Source organism: Juglans regia, chromosome 5 (genome assembly GCF_001411555.2).
Source record: "Juglans regia cultivar Chandler chromosome 5, Walnut 2.0, whole genome shotgun sequence".
NCBI classification, from domain to species: domain Eukaryota; kingdom Viridiplantae; phylum Streptophyta; class Magnoliopsida; order Fagales; family Juglandaceae; genus Juglans; species Juglans regia.
Genome location: NC_049905.1, coordinates 16,451,209 through 16,463,513, shown reverse-complemented (window position 1 = coordinate 16,463,513; position 12,305 = coordinate 16,451,209). Strand labels below are relative to the sequence as shown.

Sequence of the window (12,305 nt, the reverse complement as noted above, 5' to 3'; positions counted from 1 at the left end):
GCAGACCGTGGATTGGAAAGAGCAAAAGTAAAGGTCCAAGACAATACCTTTGGTGAAAGTGTCATGGAGCGATCCGTTGGCACAAGATTTCTCTTGGGAGAGAGCAGCTGACATGATAGAGCAATATCCATATTTGTTTGATTGATTTTGGCGATATGTTCTTAAGTCTGCTCTTAGTTGAATCTTATTCCTGTCTTACCTTAATGTTTGACCTTGCCAATTTCAAGGACGAAATTTTATTTAAGGGGGGGAGGATGTAACACCCCGTATTTTAGTGTATTTTTACTAAAGGAATTATTTTTATGGATTCAAAAATCTATTCTCTTGTTTTAAAATTGGTTGGATTTTTAGTGGGTTTATTTTTATGATTTTTATTTTGTGAAAATTATTTTGATGTGCTTTCTTAATATTTAATTATTGTTATGCATTTAAATTTCTTTTCATATTTAATTAATTTATTGTTGGATTTAATTATTTTAATTTCAGTTTATCATTACGTTTAAATTATTTTAATTAACTTGCTGTTTTAAAATCGTTTTCGTTGGATCATTTTCGTGACCCAAGATGTGAGGATTGGACCTCACTTATTTCACTCCATTTTCTCTTTCCTCTCTTTTTCTTTCTTCTTTCTCTTTTTTTCTTTCTTTTCCTTCATTTCCTTTGCTTCCCACGCGACAACCCCATCCCTTTCTCTCCGTGCATTTTTCTCCTCCACCCAGCCCGCCGCCGTGAGCCGCCCGTGAACGTCACCGCCCACCACCACAGCTTCCCCTCTCGCCGGTCGTCATTCCCCATCAATCTCAGCCCCTAACTCGCCGGCGTTCTCCTCCACGCACGGCTTGAAGCCGCGGCGTTCTTTGTGCTCGCGCTGGCCTCCATTTCTTCACCACTTCATCCTCCACCTCCTAGCAACCCATTGGACCCAACCCCACCTCCAATCCGTCACCGGTGAAGCACTTCTAACCCTATTTCTGTTTTGGGTGTTTTTGCACTTCAACCGCCTATTGCGCCGCCACCCACTGCCAACCACCACCACCACTAGCTTCATCGACATCCCTAGACCCTACCCTATCATTCTTGGGTCTTCGTTTGTCTCCGTTGAAAAGTGGGTATTTGAGACCCACAGCCACAGTGCATTTTGCACTGTTACGTTGCTCAGACGTCACTTCTTGCAGCTTTGTGATCCTTCAGAAATTGCTATATTGCACTGTAAGTATTTCTCCAAAGAACTTTCGTGATTTAAATGTATTTTTGCACTAACTCATTTCACTGTATTTGGTTGAACATGCTGGACTGAGTTCGAGGAGTACGGGGGTCGGATGGATTGGTGATTGGAGTTGTTTGTGTGATTGATTGGATTGGTAATTGTTGGTTTGGATATTGTGTTGTTCATGTACATTGCATTTTGCACGTATGATCATGTTTGTAAAGGAAAACTTCGTGTACTGCATTCATGTTCATGTGTATTGAAAACTGGGTTTTCATGTGGAAGGATTTTTGGGTGCGTGTGTATCACGACCCCAAGCCGAGATGGGGCATTATCTCGGTGGAGCTCCTCTAGTCACTCGGGAGCGGAATATATTGAGTGACGTCCCCTGAATTGTCGTCGGGCGACAATGGGATCGAACGAGATGGTCTCGTGCCGACTTCGTAGTCCTTCTGCTGGCGGGAACTAGAGGATGTCTGGCCATGAACACGCTGGGCGCGGAACTGGGCATCGCTTGTTGCGTAGTGGGTGCTTCGCCATGAACACGCTGGGCGCGGAATTGGGCATTGCTACGAAGTCAAGATGTGCGGATGGTCCCTAGGGAAGATCATGGTGCATATGGTAATAATGGATTAATGAACTATTTTCTGGGAAAATAGTGTGTTGGATTTCTGTGTAAATCATTTTCTGGAAAAATATTTTACGGATATTTTGGGCCAAATGGGATTTTGGCGTGTGTTGGACAATAATCATTTTCGGGAAAAATGATGTTTTGAGGAAAATGCATATTTCATCATATGCATGCATGTTGGTTACATTAATGCATTTTCATTACGTGGTTGTTTGGGTTATACTTACCTGCAGTACCGTTTGTGGTAACGCAGATTTTGATGCAGATGAAGAGGAGGGTGAGCCTGAGGATACGGCTCCGCCCGAGGAGTGATCTGGGATCACTTGCTTAGATACTTGTTTTACTGTATTGTATTTTTAGTTTGGATAACTGTATAACTACTTTTTAAACCTTGCTGATGTTTAGATTGTATTTAAATTCTGGTACTTAGTTGACTAATCCGCTGCGTTGTTTTGTACACTGTTGCATATACATACACTTGGCACTTTCCTTGGGATGCATGACCATGTTGTCATCATCCTGGCGTCTCGATTCCTGTGTTTCCTTACATGGGGGTCGGGGGCGCCACATCAAGTCCATGTTATGTTTCAAGTCACGTTCATGCTAAGCTTCAGTTTCAGTTTAAGTTATGCCAGTTATGTTATATTGTATGTCAAGTTATGCTATGATTACTTATGATTTGATTATGCATTCATGCTTTTACTGCCATGCATATATCATTAACCTGTGTGGAAGTTTCCTATTAACTTGCTGAGATTTGTAATCAAATCTCACTATAGTAGTCTCAACTACCATTCTTCCCGAATGGTAGATTTTGTTACAAGATCTGAAGGAGAACCGGGAATCGACCAACTGGAAACGGTCGACTAAGCGACGGTGCGACATAGATGGTAGTATAGTAGTTGCCTTAGATTACTACTGGTATTTGTGGAGTCCAATTTCCAGCACTCTTTCGATCACAACCATATGAACTATTGTTGTGATCTTAGTTGTTTAGTATGTCGTTAAGTATGAAGTATATTTTAAGTATTTGGGATATTTTAGTTTGGTGCATAGTATTGCTAAAGAAAAAAATTATCCACTGCGAATATTGCATAATGCTAGATGCATGTTAGGAATATTGCATCTTATATGTCATGAACGGGGGCAGGTAACCTTGTGTTGCATGTCTCGACGCTTCAAATGTCCATCCGATCCCAAACGGAATTTGGGGGCGTCACATTCCATCTAAACATCAGCTGGCAGACATTCTAACTAAACCACTTGGTTCCCTCAATTTCCATCATTTGATCCGCAAGATGGTAATGATAAATATGCATTCCCCTCTTCAGGGGGTGTTGGAATCTACAAACTCAAATTGAAGCTTTGGAGTTGAAGTCAAGGGAAGCTAAACAGAAAAGATCAAAGGATGATGAAGTTTCCAAATGACAGCTAAATTAAGTTGAAATGCAGGATGAGATCAAATTAGTTAAAATGCCAAGTGTTGACATCTGGACAGTCAAGTTACTTACAAGTTAGTTAGCCTCATACGTGTGTATAAATAAAAGTGATGTAAAGCAAGTAAATTCATTCAGTTTTCATTCATTCAAATTAATGAGAAATTCACATTGAGTTTCTTTTCAGACTTTTCTTCTGTCTTCTTTCTCAAGTTCTCTGTTCTCGATTCTTCAAGTTACAGAATTTTACAATACGAGTTACTTTATTTAATAACCAATTAAAGGACCTTTTATTTAATAAATGAATTGTGTGAAACTTGAGTACTTTGATCGAGTCAATCTCGAGCAGCTTGACGAGTAATCTTGTTCATTTACAATTCTAACTGAGTTTGCATATATATATATATATACTCATTGGAGGTAATCCTTATCAATGATTTTGAGAAGAAATAAAGGAAATGACTTAATTAAGAACTTATTTTCAAGTCTTTTTTGGGAATTGTCAATGACAGCGAATTGAAATAAATAGCAGGAGAGCAGAAAATTCCAAAGTCTTCTAAGTCAACATAGAAAAGAGCCCACACTGAACATACAATTCTAAGCCACAAAATGAAGTCGCCTCTAATTGCAAGTTGCAAGTCAAGACAAGGTGGCATGGACCGTCATGGGATGCATTAATTGTACGTGCCTACCTACCATTAATGAATCGAGAAATATCCCACAAGTTCCTTGTTCCAACTTGAGAGTTTTAATTAAAAGTTATAATTAGCACATCAAGGGAAATATGACATGTTTGGGTAATGAGATAATTAGAAAAGAGTTCTAAGAATAATGGACAAATAGTTTATAAATAATAGTAAACTAAGTTGAGTTAAGATATTTTATTGGATTTGGTAAATGAAAGAGATAAAAAGTGAAATCAAAATATTATAAAGTTTAAAAATTATTTGAATCTAATTTTTGTTTTAGGATTTGAAAAGCTATTTTTTTTTTTTTTGAAGTTTCGAAAGGTTATGATGACTAGGTACTACTGATTAAATAAAAAATTTAAAAATTTGAAATTAAAATGTGTTTTTATCTTTAATGATATTTGGGAGAGAAACTATGAGAAGTTTTATTATGAGATGAGAAATATTCATTTAAGTTACCAAGCAACCCTTTATACAATATTTACTGAGAATTTAATATTATCCAAAAAATTTAAATAAGAATCAATAAATATAATAAGATTCTTTTCAAATATTTATCTTTCACTTATTTAGGTCCCGATCATGTTTAGATAATAATTTAAGGGTTGCGATATTGATACCAGCCTTCCCAGTACAATTTCTCAACAATTTCTCAACAATTTTCTCAACAATTTATTTAGCTAGATTCTCTCTCGCTTCATTAATTTCCATTCATTACACTGGGAAGATTAGGTTTGCTTTTATGAACTTTCGTTGAAAATTTAAAATTGTTTTGTATTTGAATGATATTTGAGAAATTTTATTATGAGATGAGAATCTCATGTAAGTTCCAAATCAACCCTTTATACAATTTTTATTGTGAATTGAATACTATCCAAAAAATTTAAATTGGAATCAATAAATATGATAAGACTCATGTCATATATTTATCTTTCTCTTATTTTAGGTCCCGATCAAGTCTAGATAATAATTTAAGGCTTAAGATATTGATCCCAGCCTTCCCAGTACATTCAACTTTCTCACAACAATTTCTCAGCAATTCATTGTTGAAAATTCTCGTCTACTAGATTCTCTATCGCTTTTACGAAGATTAAGATTGCTTTTACACACTTTCATTGAACTATTCTCTTAACTTGTATAAAAAGACTATTCGGGTTCATGTGTTGAAGGAGGCAATGTTCATCCCTATCATTCTAGTCATTTATAACCGGCCCAGAGATAAAAGCTCTCACCGAGGATTAGTGCAATTTTTCTACGCTTTTAATTTGTCAACTACTTTGAGGGATTCCACAAAGTCTGTCAAAATACTCGTTCTTGTCCTCATTCCGTAATTTTCTAGATTTGACTTTTAGGGACAAAATTTGTTAGGGACTAAAAGTCATTTTTGAGACATCTCCAAAAATGCTTGAGCTGCTAAACTCGTTCGAACACATAAATATCCATTCGAATAAGATATTTTGTGACGAATGAAATTGTCTCGAAAAGGAAAAACCGTTTGAACAAAACAAAATAGATTCGAACAGGGAATTTCTATCTGTTCAAAGAATATATAATATGTTCAAATAATAATCTTGGCAGGAAATTAATTTATTTTTCTCGAGGAAAGTTAATAACCGTTCGAACTTAAATTTATTTGTTCGAATGGACGAGATTTGGTGGGAAAATGTGGTAGCAAGGTTGTTTTACCGTTCGAACAACACAATATATCAAACCAGTTTGACACCATATTTATTCATTCGAACGATTAATTTAGTTGAAAATTATATAAAAATTGTTTATCATCATTAATTTGTGCATATATTTTTTCCATTAAAGTAATAAATATTTTTTCCATTAATTTGTTATCATTTTTAAAATATAAAAAATGCGTATATATTATATATTATGATTTGCAGTGAGTTAAAATATTTATAAATTCATAAATTATTTTTATGTAATTAATTACAAAACTTTATAGTGATTTCTTTTATGTTAAATTTATATAAATATAACTTTAAAGATAGTATCATTTTTTATATTATCATGAACAGCAAGTAAAATGAAAAAAATAAACAAGGTAGCAAACACGAAAAATAAAAACCATACATTAATTACATCTCAAATATATAATGTTCAATATAATATAAAAAAAGTAAAATAATAACTAAAACGATCTATTTGCTAAGTAGATCAACATCCTCTTGCAACATTATAATACGTCCATCCAGATCCCTAAGCTTCTCCATCATGGGCTCAACGAACTCCACAAATAGAGCTCATACCTGATCCAAAGTAGCCCCAGGAGGCTGTCTCTCAACAACGGCAGTACTACTAGAAAATGGATCGGTTGGCGTGCCACTAGGCTGTTCCTGTGTAGTCTTCCACAAGTGCCCCTTGCTCTTACTGAATGTGATCTTATTAAGGGGCCCCATCTATGGCGACCTCCTCTTAGTGGCAGACACTGTAACCCCCGATCAGAGTAGGAGGTTAGATATTAGCAGTGTAAATGATAGACTACATCCACTGGAATAGCGTGACTCCATTCGAATGCGGAGGAAGAAATATAATGCTAGATCAATGAGGTCCCCCCATTCTATCCACAACAAGAACCTGGCTCGATCGATCCCGAAATTAGTCTTGTGTTTTTTCGGATCGATGTTATAGCCAACAATCAAATTAAGCATTTTGAAAAATACTATACAATCGGCCTGTCGGATCATCTTGCTCCCATCCTATTGAGGAGCCACAAAGGGTCTCGCACTAGTTGACGTACTTGATCATCTGTGAGACCATCATCAGGTAGATTCTCATTCTCATTACCATCCGAACTAGCATCCATCTCTACATTCGGCACTAGCGTTGAGGATGCAGCCGGTGTGTCGGAATTAAATGGTGCAGCCATTGGTCCTGGTGTAGCCATTGCAGGATATGCACCGCCCACGCATGGGATATCAAGGAACTTAGCAATAATGCGGGGAGAGAAAGTAATATTCACTCCCCGAACCGTTAAGGTGTAGAAAAGAGCATCAACGTCATCCTCTCCCATGGCACGGTAAAACTCACCGACCATTTCTGGATATGCAGCCCCCCGCTGCTGACAAATCGATGTCCATCCTCGCTCGGTGATGATAGATTGTATGCTCCGTCCCTCCCATGAAAGATCACAGAAGTCATCCAAAATGATTTCCCGCACGACAAGTATAGGCCTCGTGTAAGGCCCAGTTTCTTCATCAGTGTCCCGGATCAGTGCGTGTAAATGGCCCAGCCATTTTATTGTCTAGTGAGACCACCGAGCGGCGTCGTTTTGGGAGGTATGTTTATCTCCTCTGTTTTCCGTTTCTTTCTCCCTTCTCTTCCTCAGTTTCGGTTTCTTCCGCACGTCTCTCGCGCACGTCTCCTTCTTTTCTTTCGGTTTCCTCTTATTTCTTGTTGCTGCGTTAGTCTGTGGGTTCCGATTCTCTGCCCTAGTTTCCTCATTGTTGCGGTGTCTCTCTTGCACTGCTTATTATTCCAGTGAGTTGCCGTCTGCTACACTCTGTTTTCTCTCCATTTTCACGTTTCTGTTCTTCCTCTGCAAGTCAGCGAGCAGTACCTCTCTTTCCTCCATTTTTTCGACTGGTAAGTGTTTCCTTCTCATCCCTTTAGGTTTCGGTTTCATATACTGAAATTGTGCAGATTCTGATCCTTAGTATTTGGTTTGTTTTATCCTCTGTTTCTGCAGTTTCTGTTTTGGCCGTGAGTTTTGAGTAGCATTTTGTGAGTTTTCTGGTTGCTGTGCGTGGGAGTATTTCGGGTTGGTGAGTTTCGGGTAAGCATTGAAACCTTTGCTGGATTTTCTCAATGCCGTATCATTACCACCAGTTGAAGATCAGAGCTGAAGACGTGGCTAAGACGGCATTCAGGACCCGTTATGGCCATTATGAGTTTTTGGTCATGCCTTTTGGCTTGACTAACGCCCCAGCAGTATTTATGGACTTGATGAATAGGGTGTTCCATGAGTTTTTGGATAAGTTTGTGGTTGTCTTTATTGATGATATACTGATTTACTCCAAAAGTGAGACCGAGCATGAAGAACATTTGAAGTTGGTACTTGGGACACTCAGAGACAAGCAGCTGTTTGCTAAGTTGAAGAAGTGTGAATTTTGGCTTGATTCAATCACGTTTCTGGGACATGTAGTTTCGAAGGATGGTATTTCAGTAGACCCAGGAAAAGTGGAAGCAGTGGTTAATTGGTCGGCACCGAAGAATGTTCATGAGGTTAGAAGCTTCTTGGGATTGGCGGGGTATTACCGTCGATTCATTGATGGGTTTTCCAAGATAGCAGTTCCTCTCACTGCACTCACCAGGAAAAATAATAAGTTTGAATGGACAGCAAAGTGTGAAGAAAGCTTCCAAGAGTTGAAACAGAGATTAGTGACAGCTCCAGTGTTAACAGTTCCCACAGCTAGAGGCGGATTTGTTGTTTATAGCGATGCTTCTAGGCTTGGTTTGGGGTGTGTACTGATGCAACATGGGAAGGTTATAGCTTATGCCTCACGCCAATTGAAAGTGTATGAGCAGAATTATCCCACTCATGATCTAGAACTCGCGGCAGTTATTTTTGCACTTAAGCTTTGGAGACATTACTTGTATGGGGAAAAGTGCGAAATTTATACGGATCACAAGAGTTTGAAGTATTTCTTTACCCAAAAAGAATTAAACATGAGACAAAGGAGGTGGCTTGAGTTGATCAAGGATTATGATTGCACCATTAATTATCACCCAGGCAAAGCTAATGTTGTAGCCGACGCTCTAAGTAGGAAGTCAGTGGGATCGACAGTTGCAGCTTTTACCACTCAGCATAGGTTGTTGATGGATTTAGAAAGAGCCGGTATTGAAGTCCTTTCTAGTGATACAAATGCTGTTATGGCCAGTTTAGTGGTTCAACCTGCTTTGATAGATAGAATCAAAGCTGCTCAGAAAGTGGACTCAGAGTTGGTGAAGCTAATGGAAGGGATCGGAAACGGGGACAAACCTGATTTTTGTGTTTCCAAGGATGGAGTTTTGAGGTTTAGGGGTAGAGTATGCGTACCTGCTGATGATGAACTAAAAAGGTTAATTCTTGAAGAGGCACACCGTTCTTTGTACACTGTTCACCCAGGGAGTACCAAGATGTATCGGGATTTGAGAGAGTCCTTTTGGTGGAATGGCATGAAAAGAGAAATTGCTAAATTTGTAGAACAATGCCTGACTTACCAACAAGTGAAGGCGGAACACCAGAGACCTGCAGGATTATTACAGCCACTTCAGATTCCAGAGTGGAAATGGGAACATATCTCCATGGATTTCGTGACAGGTCTACCAAGGACCGTAAGCGGGCAAGATGCTATATGGGTGATCGTGGATCGCTTAACGAAGACCGCCCATTTTGTGCCCATTAAAGTTTCTTATAAACTAGAGAAGCTAGTTGAACTGTATGTGCGGGAGATAGTGAAGTTACATGGAGTGCCGGTATCCATTGTGTCGGATAGAGATCCTCGTTTTACCTCTAAGTTCTGGCGAAGCTTACAAGAGGCAATGGGTACTCAGTTAAGTTTCAGTACTGCTTTTCACCCTCAGACAGATGGACAATCAGAAAGAACTATTCAGATTTTAGAAGACATGTTGAGGGCATGCTTGATGGACTTCAAGGGATCTTGGATGCAACATTTACCATTGGTTGAGTTTGCATATAACAATAGCTTCCAGGCTAGCATTGGGATGGCACCTTATGAGGTTTTGTATGGCAGGAGATGTAGGTCTCCTTTGTATTGGGATGAAGTAGGCGAAAGAAAACTTCTAGGGCCAGAGATTATTCAGCTGATACGGCATTGAGAAAATCCAGCAAAGGTTTCAATGCTTACCCGAAACTCACCAACCCGAAATACTCCCACGCACAGCAACCAGAAAACTCACAAAATGCTACTCAAAACTCACGGCCAAAACAGAAACTGCAGAAACAGAGGATAAAACAAACCAAATACTAAGGATCAGAATCTGCACAATTTCAGTATATGAAACCGAAACCTAAAGGGATGAGAAGGAAACACTTACCAGTCGAAAAAATGGAGGAAAGAGAGGTACTGCTCGCTGACTTGCAGAGGAAAACAGAAACGTGAAAATGGAGAGAAAACAGAGTGTAGCAGACGGCAACTCACTGGAATAATAAGCAGTGCAAGAGAGAAACCGCAACAATGAGGAAACTAGGGCAGATAATCGGAACCCACAGACTAACGCAGCAACAAGAAATAAGAAGAAACCGAAAGAAAAGAAGGAGACGTGCGCGAGAGACGTGCGGAAGAAACCGAAACTGCGGAAGAGAAGGGAGAAAGAAACGGAAAACAGAGGAGATAAACATACCTCCCAAAACGACGCCGCTCGGTGGTCTCACTAGACAATAAAATGGCTAGGCCATTTACACACACTGATCCGGGCCACTGATGAAGAAACTGGGCCTTACATCCTCCTCCCCTTACAAGAATTCCATCCTCGGAATTCGCTACAAGCTATAAGAATTCTCTTCGAACAAGTGAGGATACTTGACTCGCATCTCTTCCTCGAATTCCCATGATGCTTCATTGATAGCATGATTATTCCACAATACTTTAACCAAAGAAATAGTTCGATTCCGTAACACTTGCTCTTTCCTGTCCAGAATCCGCAATGGTTCCTCGGTGTAGGTCAGGTCCTCTTGAACCTGCAAGGGTTCATGATCTATGATGTGAGTGGGGTCATGTATATACTTCCTCAACATGGACACATGGAACACATTATGCACTCCCGAGAACGCCGGTGGTAGAGCCACCCTGTACGCCACCGGTCCAATCCGATCAAGAATCTCAAACGGCCCAATGTATCTAGGACTCAACTTACCTTTCTTTCCGAATCTCATAACTCCTTTCATTGGTGAAATTCTCAAGAATACCTTATCTCCCATCGCAAACTCTAACTGACAGCGGCGTTTATCTGCATAGCTCTTCTGTCGGCTTTGAGCTGCTTTCATTCTAGCCCGAATGATATCTATCTTTTCTGTGGTCTGCTGAATAATCTCTGGCCCTAGAAGTTTTCTTTCGCCTACTTCATCCCAATACAAAGGAGACCTACATCTCCTGCCATACAAAACCTCATAAGGTGCCATCCCAATGCTAGCCTGGAAGCTATTGTTATATGCAAACTCAACCAATGATAAATGTTGCATCCAAGATCCCTTGAAGTCCATCAAGCATGCCCTCAACATGTCTTCTAAAATCTGAATAGTTCTTTCTGATTGTCCATCTGTCTGAGGGTGAAAAGCAGTACTGAAACTTAACTGAGTACCCATTGCCTCTTGTAAGCTTCGCCAGAACTTAGAGGTAAAACGAGGATCTCTATCCGACACAATGGATACCGGCACTCCATGTAACTTCACTATCTCCCGCACATACAGTTCAACTAGCTTCTCTAGTTTATAAGAAACTTTAATGGGCACAAAATGGGCGGTCTTCGTTAAGCGATCCACGATCACCCATATAGCATCTTGCCCGCTTACGGTCCTTGGTAGACCTGTCACGAAATCCATGCTTGTCTCTGAGTGTCCCAAGTACCAACTTCAAATGTTCTTCATGCTCGGTTTCACTTTTGGAGTAAATCAGTATATCATCAATAAAGACAACCACAAACTTATCCAAAAACTCATGGAACACCCTATTCATCAAGTCCATAAATACTGCTGGGGCATTAGTCAAGCCAAAAGGCATGACCAAAAACTCATAATGGCCATAACGGGTCCTGAATGCCGTCTTAGCCACGTCTTCAGCTCTGATCTTCAACTGGTGGTAACCCGATCGAAGATCAATCTTCGAAAATACTTGAGCACCCTGAAGCTGATCAAACAAATCTTCTATACGGGGTAGCGGGTACTTATTCTTTATGGTCACCCGATTAAGTTCCCTATAATCGATACACATTCTCATCGATCCATCCTTCTTCTTCACAAAAAGAACTGGAGCTCCCCAAGGTGAAACACTGGGCCTGATGAAACCCTTGTCTAACAAATCTTGCAACTGCTCTTTGAGTTCCGCTAATTCAGACGGCGCCATGCGATAAGGTGCTTTCGAAAGGGGTGCCGTGCCTGGAATTAACTCAATAGCAAACTCTACCTCCCGCTCGGGTGGAAGTCCCGATAAGTCTTCAGGGAAGACCTCTGGATAATCTCTCACAATAGGTATCTGTTCCAACTTCAACTCTTCTGTTGGTGCTTCAACCACACAGGCTAAGAATCCCTGACAACCATCACGCAACAGTTTTCCTACCTGAATGGCAGAAATGATGGGTGGAGCCAACCTCACTTTCGACCCTGTGAACCG

General features: G+C 39.8%; 1 protein-coding gene across 1 annotated transcript; it reads right to left on the bottom strand.

The window, feature by feature from the left end:
• Positions 1 to 10,459: 10,459 nt before the first annotated feature.
• Positions 10,460 to 10,864, bottom strand: LOC118348445. Its single transcript, XM_035690069.1, has one exon. It carries the CDS (start codon positions 10,862 to 10,864, stop codon positions 10,460 to 10,462), a length of 405 nt encoding a protein of 134 aa, XP_035545962.1.
• Between the last annotated feature and the right edge of the window lie 1,441 nt (positions 10,865 to 12,305).